The following is a 24,425-nucleotide window of genomic DNA, read 5'->3' on the forward strand; positions in this document are numbered from 1 at the left end:
CTTTATTTGGTATAATATCTATCATCAATATGGAGTAGTTATCAACTTATCAAGATATCTTACTTTTATTACTCCCCCGTTCCACTACAAGTGTCCACTTACTTTTTGCACAAGGTTTTAGGAAATTCCACTAACTTCATTCTCCACCAATTAGAAATCTTCTCTTTTCGGAATAATCTATTATCATTGGTTGAAACATCAAGTGGACATTTAAAATGGGACAGTCCAAAATAAAAAGGTGGACACTTAATATGGTAGTATAAAGTAAACATAATAATAAAAATTAACAATATCGTAGCCTTAGGACACCTGGACTCATTTGAATTAGTCAAATTAACAGAGCTCCTTTTTGTCTCTTACAAGACCCCATATCCCACACCCATATCCCACCTAAATATTTTATATTTATATTTTACTCCATGTATGTATTATCATCTATATATGGTGTAACCACTGTTCTTATTCACCTCACAACCTACCTATTTACTTTCTTTACCTATATCCAAGTATGAAATATTGAATATAAACATACACATATAATTCACAAAGAAAATTAGTTGAAGGAATAAATAAAACAGAGAATGAAGCCGAGTAGAAAACGAACACAAAGTCTTCAGAAGCTAATTTATATTCAAAGGTAAATCTTAATCGAACTATAATCTACTACTTGCCAATGTTGATTATATTATGTATAAGCGGTTAACTAAAACTAATCGGAACCACCATTAAAATATAGTTGTTGATGATGATAAGAAAACTTTGGGTTTTGAAACGAAAGTCAGGACCTACACGCTTGTAATTATTGACAATTAGTTTTGTTAATCACTAAAAACCAATTTAGAAGTTAGAATAATTAAATATTTTGAACCCTATATTTCATCATATTTATTCGTTGGTACGTAAATGAGAAAAATGAAATCATGTAATTACTTAAAAAAAAAAACATGTAAAATAAAATAGTCAAATTTTTAAGTATTTTGGTATCCTACATAATTATTGGTGTCATTTCATAACTTTTACTCTTTCAGTCAAAGTATGGTGAGTTTTACATCTTTGTAAATATTAGGACATCTATTATTGAATCCATCCCCTGACCTATATAAAGATTTACAAGAACTTAACCAATGAAATCGATTAATCATTATTTAAAACTCTAACATACTAAATTACAATACGAAGTACCAAAAACTATAAAAATGACAAATATAAACATCATTATTTAAATTTGTATTAGTCATTAATATATTCGATATAATCTAGGGCATATTCCATTTCAGGTCGATCTCTCGCTAACCCGTTAGCTTTCATCACTAACATAAGAATGTTAAGAATTATCATTCTATAAACTTGAGTTATTACTTTGAACATATAATGAAACATTATTATTGTTATAGGTTCGTGAATTCAAGGACGTTGGCCATATTTTAATAAGTTGAAAACTTATTATTTCTCTATTTTAACTATTGTGAGTTTCATTTGCTCCCTTTTACTCTTTACGTTTTTGGGCTGAGAATACATGCAAATGCTTATTAACTGTTTTACAATATTTATATGCGTGAGTTTTCATTACTCCTTTTTTATATATATTTTTGGGACTGAGAATACATGCGCAACTTTTATAAATGTTTTACGAAATAGACACAAGTAATCAAAACTACATTATATGGTTGAATTATCGAAATCGAATATGCCCCTTTTTATTAAGTCTGGTAATCTAAGAATTAGGGAACAGACACCCTAATTGACGCGAATCCTAAAGATAGATCTATCGGGCCCAACAAGCCCCATCCAAAGTACCGGATGCTTTAGTACTTCGAAATTTATATCATGTTCGAAGGAGGATCCCGGAATGATGGGGATATTCTTATATACACATTGTGAATGTCGGTTACCAGGTGTTCAATCCATATGAATGATATTTTTGTCTCTATGCATGGGACGTATGATTATGAGAAATGGAAGTATGAAATCTTGTGGTCTATTAAAATTATGAAATGATTCTTTATGATAAATTAATGAACTCACCAACCTTTTGGTTGACACTTTAAAGCATGTTTATTCTCAGGTACGAAAGAAATCTTCCGCTGTGCATTTGCTCATATTAGAGATATTACTTGGAGTCATTCATGACATATTTCAAAAGATGTTGCATTCGAGTCGTTGAGTTCATCAAGATTATTATTAAGTCAATTATATTTGTATATATTATGAAATGCTTTACATGCCTGTCAACTGTCGATGTAACGAAAGTTTGTCTTTTAAAAACGAATGCAATGTTTGTAAAATTTATCATATAGAGGTCAATTACCTCGCGATGTAATCAACTGTTGTGAATCGTTTGTAATCCATATGGACTTCGTCCGGATCGATTAGGACGGGTCCTTACATCATAGGTGCTAGCTAATCAAGAAACTAACCTGTTAACCTTGAGAAGATGCTAGATGATGTTGTTACGTAAGGTGATGATGTCTAGAATGATAGTTAGGGTTTGTATATATAGGCAAACCCTAATTCTAGAACCATCCGAGATAAAGGCAATCATTTCCATAACAAACTCCCCCGAATCACGGATGTAATTATGGAAAAGATATTTACTTGATAGCCAAGTAATTGTTGTACCGGGAACAAAGGCATTAGATACGAATCCGCATACCGCATAACGCACATGAGCACACGCATACGCACCCTAGCGGGTGCCCGCATACATATGGGGTGCGCATGCGGGTTGCGGTATCATTAGTTTCTGACTCTTTCCCTTATCACCTATCTCAATGTTTTGATCACGACAACAATTATATGTACTTAAGGATAATAATCATGGGAAAAAAGGTGATAAATAGTCAAATACAATCATTCACAACAAAAAGAAAAGTTTCTTAACGACATTAGACCACTTCTTACGGTATACAACGAAAAATTCGTTGTTTGACGTGGCAAAGGACAACGGTCTCACATTTTTATTGTGGGCTGTTGTTAGTTTTTTTTGTTGTGTAGTGGTGGGACGGTTACAACGGAAGGATGAATTTGATTGGCCAAATCTTTATTTATTTATTTATTAACTCGATTACGATTATATTTTACCACATTACCCACAACATCACAACACAACATTTACCACAACGCCCCTTCATCTCACAACAATGCCACATCAGTATAAATCTCCCCCGCAACACCACAACAATTACATCTACCGTAAAAATTGGTCTTATGTAAACAAACCTTGTTTTATGTAACTATCTAACGTTAAAGGAAACAGTCACAAAAATAATAAAATTTTAAAACGACAACTAAAATCTTGACCCAACATTTACATTTTAAATATGTTCGTTTGATCCACTTAGTAGGTAACTTATTTTCCAATCTAATTCCTAATCTATCCATAACAAGATGCGCGTTTTAGTTTTCTTGATAATTTTAAAATAATAACATGACAGTACATTTATATTTGAATATTTACTGTTCCTTAGTAAACAAGTAGGAGGCAAGGATATAGTATATCTATATATATGTGGGGTTCATGTTCCCAATAAGGCAATTAAGCATATCAATTTATCAATCTTTGCAATTGAGAGAACTTCTTAAAATAGATATATGATGACAGAACAAGGTTTAGTGATTTTTGCCATTATTATTGCATCGATCGCTCTAATAATGGTTAGTGGCACTCAGGCGACGACAGTAGGGCTGCCACCTGAGGATGCACCATTAATTCGTCATTATTACAAGGTTCACAATACTTGTGCGAATGTAGAACCATTTGTTAGGCATCAAGTGGGACTCGTATATGCTAATGACAGAACAGTTGCTCCAAAGCTCATCAAACTGCTTTATGCAGATTGCATGGTTAATGTAAGTCCTTTCAACTTTTCTTACTTTCAAAGATCAAAATGATACCTACATGTATATGCATACATCTGTCATACATACAAATATAAATACATACATGATACACACACACATGATGTATGTACGTATAAATCTATGTATGTATAGTTGAAGGCTTGATGCTCATAGTGTATCCTTGCATACATGATACATTTTTATGTTCAAGGTAGTAATCATGCATAAAGACATTTGTGCACATAACACTTACATTAACCTATAGTGCTAATTAAATAATTTTGATAAATCTATATTTTATGTTTATTTGATTTAAAAGTTACAAACTTTGGTGATATGTTGATATAAAACCACTTACTTGAAGATATTTCAGATGAGAACCATAAATCACCTACTTGATATGGTATTTTAATGATTCATGTGACAGCACAATAAACAAGAATAATTGTTATTTAAGAAAACAGCTCCACAATTTACTTATGAAAATGGGAGCTAATATGATTATATGAACATGAAATAACAGGGGTGTGACGCATCAATTCTTCTAGATGGACCAAATACAGAGAGAACATCACCAAAAACACGAGGACTAGGAGGATTCGTGCTTATTGACGATATCAAGACAGTCCTCGAAGCGCGATGCCCAGAAGCGGTCTCGTGTGCCGACATTCTCAACCTTGCAGCTCGTGATGCTGTTTATTTCGTAAGCTCTTTCAAATTACCCTAGAGTTCTATACACAATGTTGTAACTTAATTCTAGATGTTAATATGTCCGTTTGACATTAAAAGTCAACTCTGTTATATTTGAACAGTCTGGCGGGCCATCTTATCCGGTTTTCTTGGGAAGACGTGATGGTGTCGAATCAAATGCAGGATGGATAGATTTTCCATCGCCTTCCAGCTCTTGGGAAACGACTTTGGCATACTTCCAAACTAAAGGTTTAAATGTACAAGACATGGCTACACTCCTAGGTAAGGATCTACATCCGAGTCTGGTAAAGGTGGCGACTTCGACCCATTTATAAATGGGTCAATTTGAGTTTAATGGGTATATTACAAAGCTATGTATGACACTAGTCAAATGAGTTGGATATCTAGAGCGTCCTCTAGGCTACCGAAGTGTATTGTTAAAGTACACCATGTTGCATATTCAAAAAATTTGATACTTTGTTCTTATATTTGTTGTGTTTTTTCAGGTGCACATACAATGGGGAGAGTTCGATGCAGTAACATACTTGACCGCCTGTACAATTTCAACAATACTGGGAAACCCGATCCTAGTATGGAAGCATCTACGCTGAGTTACTTACAAAACGAATGTCCTCCTAAAACGAGGCTTGGACAACACAACCCGCTCATAAACTTGAACCCGAGTAATCCGACTCACAGTTTCACCAACTCTTATTACACAAGAGTGTTGGCCAATAAATCGGTTTTGGGAGTTGACCAACAGCTACTGTACGGAAGTGATACCCATGATCTAACTGATGAATTTGCTTCAGGGCTTGAAGATTTCAAAGAGGCATTTGCATATTCAATGAGCCGAATGGGGGGGCTCAAGGTTCTCACGGGAACCAAGGGTCAGATACGACTCAATTGTCGTATGGTGAACAAGTAGACTCGATGCTTTGTCTTATTCAAGAGCCAATGTGCTCATTTTGTTTAATTAATTATTGATTATTAATATCATTATATAAAATTACATTCAAAAAAAAAAAAAAAAACAAATTCTATTTCTCTGTTGGAAAGTATAAATTGTAATGAGTTCTTTAATTTTAAGTTTACATTTACAAGTTGTATATAAGTTTCTACCCCCATGGACTTCAAATAAAAAAATATGGCACAACAAATGGAGAGTTACGTACGATGTACCAGTGATCATCTTCTGAAGTTCTGTCTAGAAGGCATTTCATAGCTTCAATTCACAATCCTGAAAAACATAAAAAAAAAGTCTTAAGATATCCTTCATATTTAAGCTGTAAACACTAAACAGTTCTTACTGTTATACACACATTATTATATTTAATATATGTTAAAAAAAAAAAAAAGCGGCTGGTAGATGATCAGATATCAAATACTCATACATAGAGGTGGTGTTATTCGACCGATTTACAATAGATGGATTGATTTGGCTTATGTTGGATCACTAACAGCCAAATGGACTAAGCTGATGATATATATAAAAAAGGTACAGGTCAAATATGTTGAAATTCATCCAAAGTATACTCAAGCTAATTGTTTTAGTACCACAGGTTGGATTATGTATGTAATTACATATTTTAGTACTCATATTTGGCACATTAATTAATTACAAAATTCAAATAATGGATAGAGAAAGTGTCCCATTTCGACCTGCACTTAACAAATGCATGTCTTCACCAGTTACCTACCCCACCCTGCTTGCCCAACTTGCCACCCCTAGTCAAACAAGAGCCATTGAACACTATGTGGAACTAGGGAATATAGTAATAAAGAACTTCCAAGCATACTTTTGACGCTACAGAAATAATGCCTCGAACACCATGGAAGGTTAAAATTAAGCTCCATAAATAAACAGGTTCAGTGGTCAAATGAATTCCAACATATCCCTAGTGTTTGTCGTCAGCTTCTCAACTTATTGGTCACATTAACAAGTATAGGAGGTGAGAATGACATTTCCTTTGCATGTGCCATTCAAATTTGTAATATAAAATCACATTAATCACAATATATTATTGTTAGCATAGAGTACTTATAACTGCAACTTCATAATCATTGCATTTATGCAACTAGCACATTGGAACACGGTTCTACAGTCAGATTAACAGTCAGGTCAAAAAGTAAATGTGATTTCGGCTTAAAAAGAAGAATTTGGTTCACAGTAACCCAAAAATCTTGGACAAGGACTCCCAATGAACATTACAACGATCGAATTTTATGCAGAACAGAACAAGTACCTGAAAGAAGTTTGAGCGTTTTTCAACCGAATTTGAGGACTGTTCATATGGCATAAGCACACTCTATTAATGCATAAGAAAGGTAAAATCTGTTGCTATGCAGCTAACATCCTAATTTGGAGATGCAGCATGGATGGGGTTCAACCAAGCTAGTCATCATAGCCAGCTGCTGGACTCCGATTCTTGATCAACTGTATTCGTTTAATGTACAGTCAGGATGAGTAATGAATAAACAGATGAATATAGATAATTATGTGACATGATAATAGCTGCAATTTGAACCAGGAAAAGTATATGCACAAAATGATACGGAGTAGTATATTATGAAGAATTAAAAATGCTTAAACCTTGTAGAAGTATTTCCTTCGGAGTTTAATGGCAGTACGTATACACCTCTTAACCCTAATCTTCAGCATATTATCATTGAATATCTGCATAACAAGTGAATCAAAACTAATTCTTTTACACACCATGTATATGCACATCAAGTAAAAAGATAAGCTACTCGAACATGTCCATATCACATATGACATGTGAAACTAAATATAATCCAACTTTTATGCAATTTTAAGAAACAAAATGCTATTTGTGATTAATAATTTACAAACCCTTATTAAAAAATAAAGTCAATCCACCTACCTTTATTAAGTCGTCAATTGAACGGCTTTCTTTGATGATCTTATGGCGGTTTAGAAATAGAATTGCAGCTACACAGAAAATGGGTAATTCATCATCCCCATTTCTTGTAGATGATATTATAGTGCATATTTGAAAACTCTCATTTTTTGACCACAAGCTCTTCGTCAATCCACAAAACGGGTGATGTTTTGATGTCGATTTTATTCCATAGTTCCCAAAATTTGACCGCTCTAAATTTCCAATTTTCACATCTGACCCACCTTTTGAATCAACATTTTCATTCTCAATAATTTCGTCTCTCTTAACTGTAGTTAATTCATGAGGGATCTGTAAAACCAAAAGTTCTGGACAGCTATTTTCCAGATTGAAAGCCAGGGATTCATCAAAATCAGCAGCCCACATCATCTGGCAACAACAAAAGTGAAATTAAGTAAAAGTTAAATACGCCACTAAGTATCAGTTTAGGTCTCTTAGATTCTTTTTTTAGTGTATAGGTTCCTTCAAATCATTTTATATTGTAGCATATAGGTGAATGATTCACTGATACAAAAACACAATTGTAGCCAAAGCTGGTTTCAACCGCAACATACATTTCTAGTCAAATATAAAATATATCATTCAAAACAATTAGACAAATACATACCTCCCACATGCAAAGCACCTCGCTAAAAGATAACTCCCTGCGAAAGAGTACCAGAAGCATACGAAACGCAAAATGAAGGCTTTCAGCGCCTATTTGTGATAAATGAGTAAACATTTCCCTGTCTACATGTTCTAAAATATGCCAAAGAGCTTCAAGCTGCTTCATCACACCTGTCGTTCCTTCCATCTTAAAATTTTCACGCTGGATACACAGGAAAAAAAATTATACACGAGTATAAGAGTATAAATCGAACAAGCTACACACACAAACAAATGAATGAGATGTTTAGGTGTACCATTCTCCTTAAGAGCATTTCAAAGCACCAAAAAGCATCGGCATCATCCTCAAATAGCACAATAAAAGGAGATAACAGATCACTCATACCTGCAATCAGGTTGGGTTAACTTCGGGACGATTTAAGCCTTAATGGGTACAGTATGTATCTATACGTATAAGTTGATAAAACAGAAATACAACCTTGACAATATCCTGTTGCAGGATCAACCCACGCATAAACAGCAAGAATATCTGACATCCGGGCTAAATTTTTTGTATCCTCGTAAAATTCCAGATCGCTATCTGTTCTAACAACATCGACGACTGGGAAAAGAAAAAAAAAGAAACAATAACTACCTTTCAAATTAAAAAAGCTAGAGGTGGCCAATTCGGGCCATTGTACTTTATGAAAAAACTGGTTGGGGTTATGTTTAATCTTTAACAGGCAAGATGAGCAAAAGAAACAAAAAAAAAAAAAAAAAAAAAAAAAAACTTTTTAGAAAATTGGTCATACATTTGAGCCTCATACTTGAATTTACTAGAAAAAAATTAGATCAAAATATTACATTTTTTGCAATGACATTTGACGTACCAAACTACCAACTATATTATATAGAAACTATCTTTATTTTTTTAAAAGTGTTGAATTGTGTCAGCCTGACCCAACAGGTTTCGACACTGCCAAAGAATAACCCATTTTGACCCGTTACTCAACCCACCCGACCTGAATCACCCATTTTGTCATCAGTAAGAGAAAGATAACGAAACCAACTTTCCTAATAACAAAGTATTACGCACCTATTTGGTGCAGAGTCCAAAGCCACTCGGATACTCTGTCATGACTCCGTGTTCTTCCATGGGACGTCACCGGGTTCACTACAGGGATTTCAGGTGAGTCTGACTTTTTTTGTTGGTCAACCTTTTCTACTTCATAGTCCAAATGACTAGATCTGGCTACTTCAATTCTTGAGTTGTCTATACACGTAGGATTGTTAGATGTGGAATCATCCATTACTAAATCCACATTGTTATTAATCTGAAAGTCATACACATGATCATCTTCATATCTTAGCTTACGCCTTGTACTAAGTCTTTTATCATGTGATTTACATTCATCATTATCATCTGTACCACTCTTGTCAAATAAATTTGTAACTGGTAAAGCAGGAAAATTGTCATAACTTGAAGTTCTGTATTGTGATCCATCCCCTTCACTTTCTGCCTTTTGATAATTGTCACTGCATGGAGTAGAAGAAGAAACGGAATATAAATCGTCGAACGCTGCAAAATCGGTGCTTTCTCGTGGATGTGTATATGAAGTTTGGTTACATATATCGGAGCAATTGGAGAACGAATCCAATCTTTCAGAAACATCATTAGATGTTTGATCATGTTTCAGTTCAGATTTATGTCTCTCGTCCTTTTTAGCCATTGTTCTCATATCCATTACTTTTGACCCCGTAACATAGGCCAGGGAACCAGTACCTATGCTGGAACTCATTGATTGACATTGCTTAATAAGATCTCTATAACGTTTCCTGCATTTGAAGTTAGTATCAAATGTTTATTAAAATTACATTCACAATAGCATATTCTAAACAGCACGTTTGAAGGTCGTGTATGTCATGTATACACAATTATAAAATAATATCCTTATCCTTTTGTGATTAGAAGACCATGAGAAGGTTTGAAGATCAAGTGTTACAATTACCGACCAAGTTTAAAACATACATACATACAGACAATAACTGACAAAGTAAATTAAATATAATAATAATCATAAGAATAACAATTTAAGCAACTACTGATTAAACCCCAAAATCTCGATACTGATCACCAACCATTAACTACTCCAACCAGTTCTTTTCAAAAAACGTAGACATGCAAAGTTATTTCATACAGGCCTAAGAAGTTACAATACCAAATCAGGTCCCTTCAGGCAACAAATATGTGGTACGAAAGGCCCAAAAAGCTGGTAGTTGGTAGTAAAGAACATATTGTGATCAGAGAAAAAAAGAAAAAAACGCATTTGTGCCTATAAAAAGCATTAAGATAACCGGTCAATACATAATAAACAAAACGATATAGTACTCTATGGAAAGGGTAAGACCTCCTTGCAGTCCTTAACCGTCTCCTGTAATCTGCAGTTGTGCTCAGACTATAACAGCCCAGAAGAAATTCCCACACTTCAGGCCTTATAGATGGATCCACCCCCTATTTAAAAGCATTAGAACAACAATAAATCTAATCACGATACAATCCTTGAGAGGTTTCGAATTATTGTATGTATGCATGTGTGTATGTAAGTGTATTGTATGTGTGTACATGATCGTGCGAAAGTTGACAACTTTGTTAGTGGAACAGGATGAAGTTTATGGTGATGTATCGGTCTCAGACACTATAAAAATATCTGAGCTACTATTATTGTAATTAAGATCTAAGATAAGTTCATCCAACTTTGGAGAAATGGAGTTATTTGTTTATAACTTACGTTAGGTCTTATAGACTATTTACCCTTTTTCTATAAAAACTTTGCTTAAAAAAATAATAAAAAGGTTTTATGCTCATGTGAGCAAGTGTGAAACTGATAGTTTGCTTTACACAAAAATACAAAAGATATCAGCACAAATGATAAAACCTGAATGTAGAAGAGATGCAGAGACACGGGAGCAGAATACAAAGAAATAATATGTTTGTATTACTTATTACTTATAATTTTATAATAATGACAAAAAAAACAAAAAGAAAAATCAGAAAAAAACCTTACCCCTAACACAATCAGTTTCAGTGCTTTCTGAAAACCAAAAACCTTTCCACTGCTATCAAATGTTGTTAGCCACTTCTCTGGTTTAAGCATTTTATTTATCTGTGCAAAATATAGGAGGAGAGATACAGAGAGAAGATCAGATGCTCTATAAGATTATAATGAATAGCAATTGAACTGCAACCACTAAAAATAGAATCTTTGACCAATGACCAATGTTGAATTTAAATATTAGCAGATGGATACATCAGGACTTGTAAATCTCAGATTTACATAACAAATGTAACGCATGCCTATCGAAGGGACATAACTAAAAAGCTTGCTCTTAATATTCTTTTGTTATTTATTCCTTATCACGTCAATTATCTCTATTTCCTTACTAATCACCAAATGTCTATAGAACAGCCACAAGTAAATCACCCATAATCATCATCTAAGGAAAAAAAAAAAAAAAAAAAACAGGGAACAGATAACTTGTAACAACCCAATTTAAATCTTTTTTGTTAAGACTATTTATCCTTGTTTTTTGCGTTTAATCAACATGCAACATGCATGAGGATATTAAGGTAAACAAACAAAATTGGGAAAGGGCTCGTTTAGAATCTTACGGTAACAACAACCTTTATGGGTGATTGATGAAGACAAGGCTCCCGGATATCGCGAACCATTGAACTGACTCTTTGCAAATTCACCTTTCCACACATCCATTGCTTGTGATCTCCGTCAAAAGACATCACCAGTAATTTCAAACTACTCACTAGTCCCCCTTCAATGTCTAGTAATCGAGATTCGAGTCCGAGTCCTTAACACACCAAAACGCAGTGGGACGCCACGTCAGCAATTATCACCAAACAAGTAACGTAATTAAACTCCTATAAAAAACAGCATTATTGTAACAATAATCATATAATGCCCTAACTTTTACTAAAGTAACAGTCAGTAATTAGTCAAATAAGTCTATATGTATATACATTGGCACGCTTTACATTGCAATTGTACAGTTAATTGGGGAAATTACATGAAACTCTAATTTTTGTATTGGCAGTAGATCAAAAAGGACTAATTTTACATTTTACAGTGAAATTAAACGAATTAATTGACGAGCAATTACAGTTCGCTGATAATCGGTGGTGCAATCGCTTGAATTTAGATCTACCTGTAGATGGGTGAAGTTGAAGATCAGAGATCGGTGTAGATAAAGCTCCGTCTCCATCAACTCATTAACAACAACAACAACAACAACAACACAGACCGTTTCTTTCGGTTTCGCCTGGATTTTGTTTTTCCTCGGTTAAAAGTAAGAAATGGGAAACTATAATAATAACGCTTTTATATTAGTACTAGGCAAGGTTGCAAAATTCGCTAATAGGGGATTAATCCGTCCGGATATTAGAAGATTGATCGGTAATTCGGTGATTAAACGGATTATACTTTATGCATTAAAATATTAAATTTTTAAAAATTATATGTGTAAATATAAAAGAAAATCATAATCATAAACATAAACATAAACTTTAACATAATTGTCTAAATTTGTTCATTTGATTCAAACACTATAAATTTCTAGTTTAAATTCATGTTAAAAACGCTGACGAATTTTGACTTTGACCGACTTTGATTACCAAATTCGATTTTGATCCATCAATTGACGTTGACCGATTAATTAAACGGATTTTAGAAATTCGGAACGAATTGCTCTTAAAAATGATTAATCGGAGATTAATCGGCGAGTAATCGAGCTTTTTACAACACTATAATTCAATTCATGATCAGCTATAACCTTATATGACAGCGGGTCATTAAACGTGTTGTCATATTCATCTAAGTCAAGGTCGGGCAAGGCGCTCCACCGAGATACAATTAACGTCAACTTGATCAAATCGGGTCCCGAGGGCGCGAACCGACGTTGGTTTGTGATTGTCTTGTTTTTGGTTTGCTTGTAGATTAATGTAGTTTATGTGTCCGTGTTTTACTTTGTTTCTAGTTTTTTGTTGTCGGTTTAGTTTGGTGTTTGCTCTGAGATTTTAGTTCCCGCATCGTATTTCTATTTTCTCAGTTTCTTTTGTTCGGATAGGCACGATGGCAGATAGTGGTTTCTTTCGTCATTGTTAGTAGAGTTTTCTAGTTTCGAACTTTTCTGTTGTCGTTTATAACCTTATATGCTAAAAACAAAACTACTACCGAGTACTTTATATAATAAATTCAATTCACAATAAGAGAATTCTCGATTACACCTATACGCAAGTTGTTTGTAATTTGTGTGGGCAAATTTACAAGTTTTTTTGAGGAAAATTGTAATAAACATTTGATATTTTGAGCAAACTTAGCTTTAAAGCCCGTGGGTTGCACAAACGTTGAAAAAATACGATTTGTAGCAGCTTCGATTCATAAAGCGTTCCAATAATTGCAAAAGTTGTTTAGGAGAAGTAACAATTCTGAATTGTGATATTTCAACTCTAATTCAAAAAAATAGTGTCATTGTTAACTCTAATGAAGTATGAGTTAGCATAAACAAAAGCCGCATTATATGGTAAGTATGAGTGCTAGCAGTCACGAATATCTCCGGTATTCAGTCCTTTTTAGTCTTCCTCCACCAAGGTTGATCAATGGGGGTGAAATCATTCATGTACCAATCATCATAACCCCCGTCTCGATAACAACCATCATAAGCACCCCAATAACCATCCGGCTCACCATTATCTTGACCCAAATCTATATAGTCGTTGTCATTCATACCCATGTAATCATCATTCATATACCCATAACCATCATTCATACCCATATAATCTTCATTGTCCATGCCCATGTACCCGTTATCATCATTCATTCCCAAATAACCATTATCTAAACCTATGTGACTTGAGTCTCCCATCAATTGTTGATAATAATTCGCGATTTTTGACATCAAGTAGTCACACAAAGCATCATACTCCGCCATCTAGCTTAATCACACCACAAACAAACAAGCGTTTTTCGAATACAAGCAAATATAAACAAAAAGTAACTTTTGCAAGAATGAAATTCTTACAAAAGGATTGAACAACTAAAAATTTAAACCAACTACCCAACTTAGCTAACCGCTCCCCGGCAGCGGCGCCAAGAAAGTGTTGATGTGGTGCGTGATATACATCTTTTACCCTCAAAATTTATACAAGATTCAAACACTACAAATAAGCACACACAACTAACGAGCACTTAGAACCCGGTTATTATAGCACTTAATGTAAGTATTCGTATCAAGTTCGTCCCAAGAGAGCGGTATGAGTTGGATAATTGAAACTACTAGTTGTCCTAGTGTTTGTTTGATTGGGGGGTTTTATGATTGATTTTAACTATCAACTTAACTTTCTCAAATAAACAAACTTAAACTTAACTAGCAACAAGTAACAAGTAACAAGTAACTAAGAAATAAGATTTAATTAATAAGACAAAGAGTGTTCACTTATCTAATCATCTCTATGCTTGGATCACCCTTATTTTACCCAATTTGATATCGCTTTAGTTGTTTGAACTAGTAGATGTTTAATATTACTACCAAACCTTAATCAAAGTATACTTTAGCAAATTCACATAAGTCTACCCAAATCAACCATTCCCCGGTCAAAGTCAACTCCATCTTCTAGAAGGTCATCAAATATCAATAACCAAGAATCGAATTTTCACCAACTCAAACTTTGACCTCCTTGACCTTGACCAAATATGTAGGATTCGCGAGATAGCCATTAACTCAACAAAATGCCAATCAAATAAAAACTCCAAATCAATCACAATCTAACACGAACCTACTCAAATAAACTCAATGGTGTACCCAAAATGATCCAACATGCACCCCAAAATGAATAAGGGCCATGAATATCATACACATCACCACTCACCAAGAAATACATCGTGTAAAGAATATGCCACCAAAAAGATATGCTCACCTAGTCAACCCGCGATGGCTATCCCTCTTCCACCTCCATGCCCCCAAAACACCTATTTTCATCAATTTCAAATAATGGTTGTCAATTCCAAGTTTAGGGTTAAGGTGGGTGTGCCAAAGCTAGGGGACTAGGTACCCCTATCTTTATTGGTCACCCCAGGCTCGGGATAACAGGCACTCATCAAGATTTCTATCACAACTCTATGGTTTCTCTCATAGTAGGGTAAAAGCATTAACGGAGGTTCGTGGAATTAGGGCCCCACGTGGCTAAACAAGAGATCCATCAATTCCAAAGTTTGGGCTGAATTTGAATTCCTTGACGAGCAGTTGTGAGCCACTCAGGAGTAATAAAGATGAAACCTTTAACACCCGGCTAGGAAGACTTTACTTCCTAAAAGAGTCAAACTTAACTTGGGAGACTTTACTCCCAAGCTTGGAACAAAAACTTGACTTGAAAGACTTTACTTCCAAGTTTGGTACACGATAATACTTGGAAGACTTTGCTTCCAAGTTTGGAGCGCAAAAGTACTTGGAAGACTTTACTTCCAAGTGTTGTTCTACTTTCCACATAACAAGCTTTTATGCTTATTTTGAGAAAAGGTAGGAAGTAGTTACTACCTTTCCGTTAGTTGATAGATTAATGGGGTGCCATAGCTTTTGGCTATGGAGTGTGTTGTCTAGCAACACTAGCACGAAGCCATTGCTCTTCATCAAGAAGATAGCACACGTTGAAGCTCGGTGGATCCTCTTCCCTCGGTATTATACATCAGTTGAAACATCGTGAAATGATGAGACAACCAATGTCAATATAAAATGATGTGGATTAGGAAGTATCCCACACCAAGTAATGCGACATTCGGGAGACTTGAATCCCTTTCATGGATGGGCTTGAATCATTCTGAAGTGTTAAAGCTTTTAGCATTAAACACTTAGTTTTGGTGCACAACATGGAAGACTTTAACTTCCATGCAAAAGTTTTGATTTTTCTTTTGATTTGATCATTTTAGCACAAAAATCAATTGGAAGTGGGAGACTTTACTCCCACTTGAAAATTACAATTACAACACAAAAGGAAGACTTTACTCCCTTGCAAAACTTTTTGATTCTTTAAAAATTTGGACTTTAATCACATGAATCATTTTTGAAAGTGAAAGACTTTACTTTCACTTGAACTTTTGCAAAAACAAAGGAAGACTTTACTTCCTTCAATAAGGGTGAAGTTGATTCACCCTAAAAGGTAAGTTATGACTAACTTGGACCAAAATTTCTCACTTAATTCAACAAGTTACTTGGGAAAATTTTGAAATTTAGTGATAATTTTATAAAAACAAGTCCACGAGAATTTATCTCTCCCCCCCACACTTGAGATCATGTAATGCCCTCATTACATGAATCGAAATAGCATATAAATTCGAGAGGACATAGTAGAAAAGAAATAGAGATACCCGAGAACAAAGGCCATTTCCACAAGTGATTATCAAATTGCCTGAAGTTATCTTATCAAAACCGCATCACTAAACTTCCCATTTGCTTTGATATTGATTAACGAGTCTCTGTCTTGACTCGTCCCCGTCTTCTTAACATTCCTTACCGGGGTGGTCCTCCCTCACACTTTATCGGACGGCATGTGAAATCGGTGGAAAAAGTTCCACGAATCAAGAGAGTGAGCCAATCATTAACCCCTCGGGTGGTGTATAAGAAGAGAATAATCTTCTTCATTTACATGAAGAAGATTGAACCAACCCAAGAGTCAACGATTGACTTTCTTCCAAACACGGTTTTGAACACGAGGTTCGCTTTCTTAATCAGCTCACACAAACACAAATCATTAACCTCGGGTTGCAAAACCTCCCTAAAATCATCTATACCATACCCGAGAGGATTGTTATACACTTTGAAAGTTTCGGGTATGATATTCTCAACTTCATCTCCTTCATCATCATCATCATCTTCACTATCATCATCACTATCATACTTTCCATCACCAAGTGGATTATCATGGATTGTAAAAACATTGGGTGTTGGCAAAGTTTCATTTACTTCATCATCTTCCTCATCACTCTCACTAACTTCTTCATACTCATTACCATCATCTTCACCTTCATCATTATCCTTATCACAAACATCTTCACAAACCCCGAGTGGAGTATCATAGACTTTAAAGACATTGGGCGTTGATAAAGCTTCAATCAATTCGTCATCTTCCTCATCACTTTCATCATCTTCATTAAATTCATCATCCTTACTATCTTCATCCTCTTCATCCTCATCTTCATCATTGGTTATCAAAGATTCGGGTACTTGTGCAATCTTTACTATTTCGGTCTTGGCATAAAAGCTTACATCATCATCATCATAAAAGACCCAATTTCTTGACCGAGAAGTAGAGACTATGGGTGAAGTGGGTGGTAAAATGGTAGTGGATACAAAATCTTCAACTAAAGGGAGCATGGAACTCACAATTTTCTCTAAGCTTTGAATTGAGGCTTGTTGAATTTCTAACATTTCCCCCAAATCTATTGATAATGCTAAAAACGAACATATATTTCATAGCATTATTCCTCAAGAAAGACAAGCTTTTAGTTGCAATTGTTCTATTTACAAGTGATATTCGTTTAAATAATAAAAGGTGAAGACAAAAGACAGATTCGACGAATTGAAGACGCAAACGACCAAAAAGCTCAAAAGAACAAAAGACAATCAAAGAGGTTCCAATTATTGATAAAAAAAACGTCTCGAAATTACAAGAGTACAAGATTCAAAACGCAAAGTACAAAATATAAAATTGTACGCAAGGACGTTCGAAAATCCGGAACCGGGACCAGAGTCAACTCTTAACGCTCGACGCAACGGACTAAAAATTACAAGTTAACTATGTATATAAATATAATATAATATATAATTAATTATATTAATTATATATATATATTATATATATATTATAAACCGTCGGTAAACAAAGAGCCAAACTCCTCTGAGCTGTAAAAGTAACCTCCGCGACTCGCGGAGTTTGAAGGCAAAATTGGCCGCGAGTCGCGGAGCCCCAAAATGAAAAACTGCCTATAAAGCCAACCGAATTCTGATCGCAAATATCATCTTTTTCTTCCTCATTCATACGTAAAATTTATATTTATATTTATAATTTATATTTTAGTTTTAATTATAATTCTAATAATAAGGGTATGTTAGCGAATGTTGTAAGGGTGTAAGTCGAAATTCTGTCCGTGTAACGCTACGCTATTTTTAATCATTGTAAGTTATGTTCAACCTTTTTACATTAATGTCTCGTAGCTAAGTTATTATTATGCTTATTTAAAACGAAGTAATCATGATGTTGGGCTAATTACTAAAATTGGGTAATTGGACTTTGTACCATAATTGGGGTTTGGACAAAAGAACGACACTTGTGGAAATTAGACTATGGGCTATTAATGGGCTTTATATTTGTTTAACTAAATGATAGTTTGTTAATGTTAATATAAAGATTTACAATTGGGCGTCCCTATAAATTACCATATACACTCGATCGGACACGATGGGCGGGGTATTTATATGTACGAATAATCGTTCATTTAACCGAACACGGGAATGGATTAATAGCCACTAGAATAATTAAAACAGGGGTGAAATTACATTCAAGGGTAATTGGTGTAATTGCTAACAAAGTAGTAAAACCTTGGTTTACACGCAGTTGATAACCTGGTGTATTCATTAAACAAAGTATTAAAACCTTGTTACAATTCGAATCCCCAATTAGTTGGAATATTTAACTTCGGGTATAAGAATAATTTGACGAGGGCACTCGCATTTTATATTTATGACTGATGGACTGTTATGGACAAAAACCAGACGGACATATTAAATAATCCAGGACAAAGGACAATTAAACCATGGGCATAAAACTAAAATCAACACGTCAAACATCATGATTACGGAAGTTTAAATAAGCATAATTCTTTTATTTCATATTTAATTTCCTTTATTTTATATTTAATTGCACTTCTAATTATCGCACTTTTATTTATTGTTATTTAATCGCACTTTTAATTATCGTACTTTTTAATTATCGCAATTTTATTTTATCGCACTTTTATTGCAATTTCATTATCGTTATTTATTTTACGCTTTAAATTAAGTCTTTTATTTATTTAATATTTTACATTAGGTTTTAACTGCGACTAAAGTTTTAAAATCGAAAAACCGGTCATTAAACGGTAAAAAAACCCCCCTTTATAATAATAATATTACTTATATATATGTTTGTATTTTTATAAAAGTAAACTAATATAGCGTTGAGCTTTGTTTAAAAAAGATTCCCTGTGGAACGAACCGGACTTACTAAAAACTACACTACTGTACGATTAGGTACACTGCCTATAAGTGTTGTAGCAAGGTTTAAGTATATCCATTCTATAAATAAATAAATATCTTGTGTAAAATTGTATCGTATTTAATAGTTTTTCCTAGTAAAATATAAACTATTTCGTATCCCTTAGCTTTGACATCAAGTATTTTTGGCACCGCTGCCGGGGAACTATCTTAAAAGCCGGAAGCGCAACGCTAATAAAAAAAAAAAAAAATTTTTAGTTTACTTCTATTAAAAGTCGCTTTTGTAAAAATACGTTTTAAATATTCGAAAATATAAAAAGAAAAACAAAAATATAAGTATTTTTAAGATTTTGTTAAATATTTAAGTTTTATAAGTTTCTTTATTTTTATTTTAGTTTATAAAAATATAAGTTTTATTTAAATATCTTTTATTTATATAAAAACAGAAAACAAAAAAAATAAATAAATAAAGAAAAAAAACGCGTAAAATTTCAAACTGCTCCAGATCTGAAATTCTGAACCCCGCGAGTCGCGGGGTATGAAGCATTAAATACCGCAAGTCGCGGAGATAACCTGACACGCCGACAGAAGCCCTAATTCAGCATTAATTACGGTTAATTATTAATTATTATTAATATTAACCCTAATTATTATTATTATTATAATTAAGTTTATTTTTAATTTAAGTTTTATTTAATTTATATTTTAGTTAAATTACTTTTATTAAATTGTAAAATTAATAGTTTTAATAAATAAATAATATAAAAATAATATTTTTATAAAAATTGTACTTTTTACAACTTTTTGTATATTTTTATATTTTGTCCCTTTTTAATCGTTTTAACGTAATATTTGTATTTTTCGCTCATATTTAATTTTAAACTTAGTTTTTGCTATAGTTATTTTTACTCCTAGATTTTTAGGCTTTGCCGTAGAATTCCTTAAGTGCTTTTTCTTTAGACTAAGATTTAGGTGCTCTAGAATTTTGCGACGCCTTTTTAAGTTTTAGTTTCTTTTTAAGTTATTTCCATTTGGGATTTAGTTTTTCCTGTAAGCTTTAATATTTTTAGACAACTTTTTACTATGTATCAATTATCATTCCAATTAGTAATATCAATTTGCGATTATAATTTTAAGTTAGTTGTAGTAATAAGGTTAGGTTAGTCAAGTATTTTTAAGTTTTTATAAGTTTCTTTTATTTTTCCGTCACCTTTTATTTTTCAACCATTTTTCTTTTTCGACCCTTTTCGACGAACTCTTTTTCTTTCTTATTTCTCGCTATTCTAGTTTTTAGGACATAGATTTTTATTCTACTTCTTATCTAAATTTCTTAAAATTACGAAAATTTATTTTGAGTGGTTAAATTGATAGACATCAAAATTTTCTGGTTCGTAGTAATAGTTGGATTTGTACGTGGACCGGGTTATTGGAGCCAAACAGTCCTCAATTATATTGAGACCAAACGAATCCTGCCCCTCTGCTGCATCTTTTGGCTATTCGAAACGTGGGCAAAATCAGAAAAGTCTATTGATTGGATAACTTATTATAATTTTTCTTTCCTTTTAAAAACTAATAGGATATTCAGTGAATGCACCGAGCAAGACGTTCATCACCTTTTGTACGTTCACCACCTGTAACTAGATCAAGACATTTAGCAAATATAACCGCCGTTGATTTTTCTTTAGAATCGTCATCCAGTAGACCAAGTACTTCAGTTCAAATTTCCGATAATTCATTTTTTTGAACCCAACCTCACAATTGAGAATCCGGAAAATATTCAGGAACGGTTCGTAGATCCTGAACCATTAAACTTTCCTCCGGAGCCACCAATCATTCAAACAGAGATTGTTGAAGAACGAACCATTAAATCAGAATCATCTAGTGATACCGATTCAACAAATTCAATTATGGAGAATCTGGAACCTTTAAGTATGGAAGACCGAATGAGAGCTAAACGCACTGGCCAAGGTCACGCAATTACTCATCCAGACATTAATGCGCCAGATTATGAAATCAAAGGACAAATTCTACACATGGTGACTAATCAATGCCAATTTAGTGGTGCGCCGAAGGAAGATCCAAATGAACATCTACGTACCTTTAATAGGATCTGCACACTATTTAAAATCCGAGAAGTGGAGGATGAACATATATATCTCATGTTATTTCCCTGGACTTTAAAGGGAGAAGCCAAAGATTGGTTAGAATCGTTACCTGAAGGGGCGATTGATACATGGGACGTTTTAGTTGACAAATTTCTTAAACAATTCTTTCCTGCATCTAAAGCCGTAAGACTTCAAGCAGAAATTGTTACGTTCACACAGAAGCCAAATGAAACTCTATATGAGGCGTGGACTAGATATGGAAAGTTGTTAAGAGGATGTCCGCAACATGGTTTAGACACCTGTCAAATAGTACAAATATTCTACCAAGTATGCGACATCACTACAAGGAAAGACATAGATATAGCAGCTGGTGGTTCTATTATGAAGAAAACCGAAACTGATGCTTACAAAATTATTGATAATACTGCTTCCCACTCACATGAGTGGCACCAAGAAAAAGATATCGTTAGATCATCTAAAGCAGCTAGAGCCGATTATAGCCATGACTTAGATTCCATTTCCGCAAAGATAGATGCTGTGGAGAGACGAATGGAAAAGATGACTAAGGATATTCACTCAATACGAATTAGTTGTGAGCAGTGTGGAGGACCACATTTGACAAAAGATTGTCTCAGTATTGAATTAACAATGGAACAAAGAGAGAATATTTCATACATAAACCAAAGGCCTGGAAATAATTATCAGAATAATTATCAACCGCCAAGACCGATTTACAATCAAAACCAGAATTATAACCGAAATATTTCATACAACAACCAACAAGGTCCTAGCAATCAACAAATATCCAATAATAATTACAATCAGCAAAGACCAAATTTTCAAAACAAACCACCACAACAAACCGATGATAAAAAGCCGAATTTAGAAGATATGATGACGAAGCTAGTTGAAACTCAAACGCAGTTTTTCACATCTCAGAAACAAACCAATGAACAAAATGCTCAAGCATTTAGAAATCAACAAGCTTCTATTCAAAATCTGGAACAAGAAGTAAGTAACCTAGCAAGGTTAATAGGTGAAAGAAAACCGGGAAGTCTACCTAGTGATACAAATGCTAACCCCCGGAGTGAAACATCTAAAGCCATTACCACAAGAAGTGGTACAACACTTAAACCACCTGAAATACCTGTAACTTCTGATGAAGCTATTCCTACTCCACAAGAACCACAACCTGATCAAGATAAGGAAAAAGAACCGGTAGTTGAAAAGGTTAATGAAGATAACACAGTTAAGGATAAACCTTATGTTAAACCATATCAACCACCACTTCCTTACCCGAGTAAAATGAAGAAAGAGAAACTTGAAGCCGAGCAATCCAAATTTTTGGATATGTTTAAACAGATAAATGTAAATCTTCCTTTCATCGATGTGATTTCAGGAATGCCTAGATATGCTAAATTCTTGAAAGATCTAATCTCAAATAGAAAGAAAATGGAAGAACTCTCGGCTGTTACTATGAATGCTAATTGTTCAGCAGTGCTGTTGAATAAGATACCAGAAAAATTATCTGATCCAGGAAGTTTCACAATTCCATGTTTTCTGGGTAGTCTTAGTTCAATAGAAGCATTGGCAGACTTAGGTGCTAGTATAAATCTAATGCCGTATTCACTATACACTAAACTAGACCTTGGAGAATTGAAACCAACCAGAATAAGCATACAACTAGCCGATAGATCAATAAAATATCCTAGAGGGATAATGGAGAACATGCTAGTTAAAGTTGGTACTTTAGTATTTCCAGTAGATTTTGTTGTTCTGGACATGGAAGAAGATTCTCAAGTTCCTCTCATATTAGGAAGACCATTCTTAAACACGGCTAAAGCAATGATAGACGTGTTCGGTAAGAAATTGACCCTAAGTATAGAGGATGAGAGTGTTACCTTTTCAGTTGATAGAGCAATGCAACAACCACAATCTGCAGATGATACATGTTATTATATTCAAACTATAGATGCACATGCAGAATTATTAAAAGAATTTCCAGAATTACAAGGAACAGGAGAATGTTCTTTAGGAGAAGGTAATGAACCAATTGATGAAGCTGAAATGTTAGCTACACTTATAGCTAATGGATATGAACCAACAACAGAAGAAATTCAAATGCTAAAAGAAAAAGACAGATATCGATACAAATCATCGATAGAAGAACCTCCGAAATTAGAGTTAAAGCCACTTCCAAACCATTTGGAATACGCTTATTTACATGGTGAATCTGAATTACCTGTAATAATATCGTCTTCTCTTACTGAAAATGAGAAATCACAACTCATTTCTGTGTTGAAAGCTCATAAACCAGCCATTGCATGGAAGATTCATGATATTAAAGGAATAAGTCCTTCGTATTGCACACATAAAATCCTTATGGAAGAAGGTCATAAAACGTATGTGCAACGCCAACGAAGACTAAATCCTAATATGCAAGATGTAGTTAAGAAAGAGATTATTAAACTGCTAGATGCAGGTTTGATATATCCAATTTCTGATAGTCCATGGGTAATCCCAGTTCAATGCGTGCCTAAGAAGGGTGGCATGACTGTCATCACAAATGAGAAAAATGAGCTTATTCCTACTAGGACTGCAACAGGATGGCGTGTATGTATTGATTATAGAAAATTAAATGACGCCACCAGAAAAGATCACTTTCCCTTACCTTTCATAGATCAAATGTTGGAAAGATTAGCCGGAAATAGTTACTATTGTTTTCTAGATGGATTTTCTGGATATTTTCAAATTCCAATAGCACCCGAAGATCAAGAGAAAACCACATTCACGTGCCCTTATGGTACTTTTGCTTACAAACGCATGCCATTTGGACTTTGTAACGCCCCTGCAACCTTTCAAAGGTGCATGATGGCGATTTTTCATGACATGATAGAAGAATGCATGGAAGTATTCATGGATGACTTTTCAGTCTTCGGTGATACATTTAAATCATGTCTAGTTAATCTGG

General features: G+C 34.0%; 2 protein-coding genes across 3 annotated transcripts; one reads left to right on the plus strand and one right to left on the minus strand.

The window, feature by feature from the left end:
• Positions 1-3,591: 3,591 nt before the first annotated feature.
• On the plus strand, positions 3,592-5,458 carry LOC139844841 (probable peroxidase 26). Its single transcript, XM_071835066.1, has 4 exons — positions 3,592-3,849; positions 4,364-4,543; positions 4,653-4,812; positions 5,037-5,458. Exons 1-4 carry the CDS (start codon positions 3,592-3,594, stop codon positions 5,456-5,458), a joined length of 1,020 nt encoding a protein of 339 aa, XP_071691167.1.
• A 95-nt stretch (positions 5,459-5,553) lies between these two features.
• LOC139839742 (rab GTPase-activating protein 22-like) lies at positions 5,554-11,953 on the minus strand. Of its 2 annotated transcripts, none has more exons than XM_071829889.1 (11): positions 11,719-11,953; positions 11,102-11,200; positions 10,445-10,548; positions 9,133-9,872; positions 8,536-8,658; positions 8,354-8,442; positions 8,059-8,259; positions 7,416-7,820; positions 7,124-7,207; positions 6,777-6,967; positions 5,554-5,770 (listed from the first exon to the last, which is right to left on the minus strand). In XM_071829889.1, the coding sequence occupies exons 1-10, from the start codon at positions 11,830-11,832 to the stop codon at positions 6,926-6,928; spliced, it is 2,001 nt and encodes a 666-aa protein (XP_071685990.1). In that variant the 5' UTR covers positions 11,833-11,953; the 3' UTR covers positions 5,554-5,770; positions 6,777-6,925. The 2 variants fall into 2 exon arrangements, with proteins under 2 accessions (XP_071685990.1, XP_071685989.1); XM_071829888.1 differs by having other exon boundaries at positions 11,707-11,953.
• Positions 11,954-24,425: the final 12,472 nt, after the last annotated feature.

Source organism: Rutidosis leptorrhynchoides, chromosome 4, assembly GCF_046630445.1.
Source record: "Rutidosis leptorrhynchoides isolate AG116_Rl617_1_P2 chromosome 4, CSIRO_AGI_Rlap_v1, whole genome shotgun sequence".
NCBI lineage: Eukaryota > Viridiplantae > Streptophyta > Magnoliopsida > Asterales > Asteraceae > Rutidosis > Rutidosis leptorrhynchoides.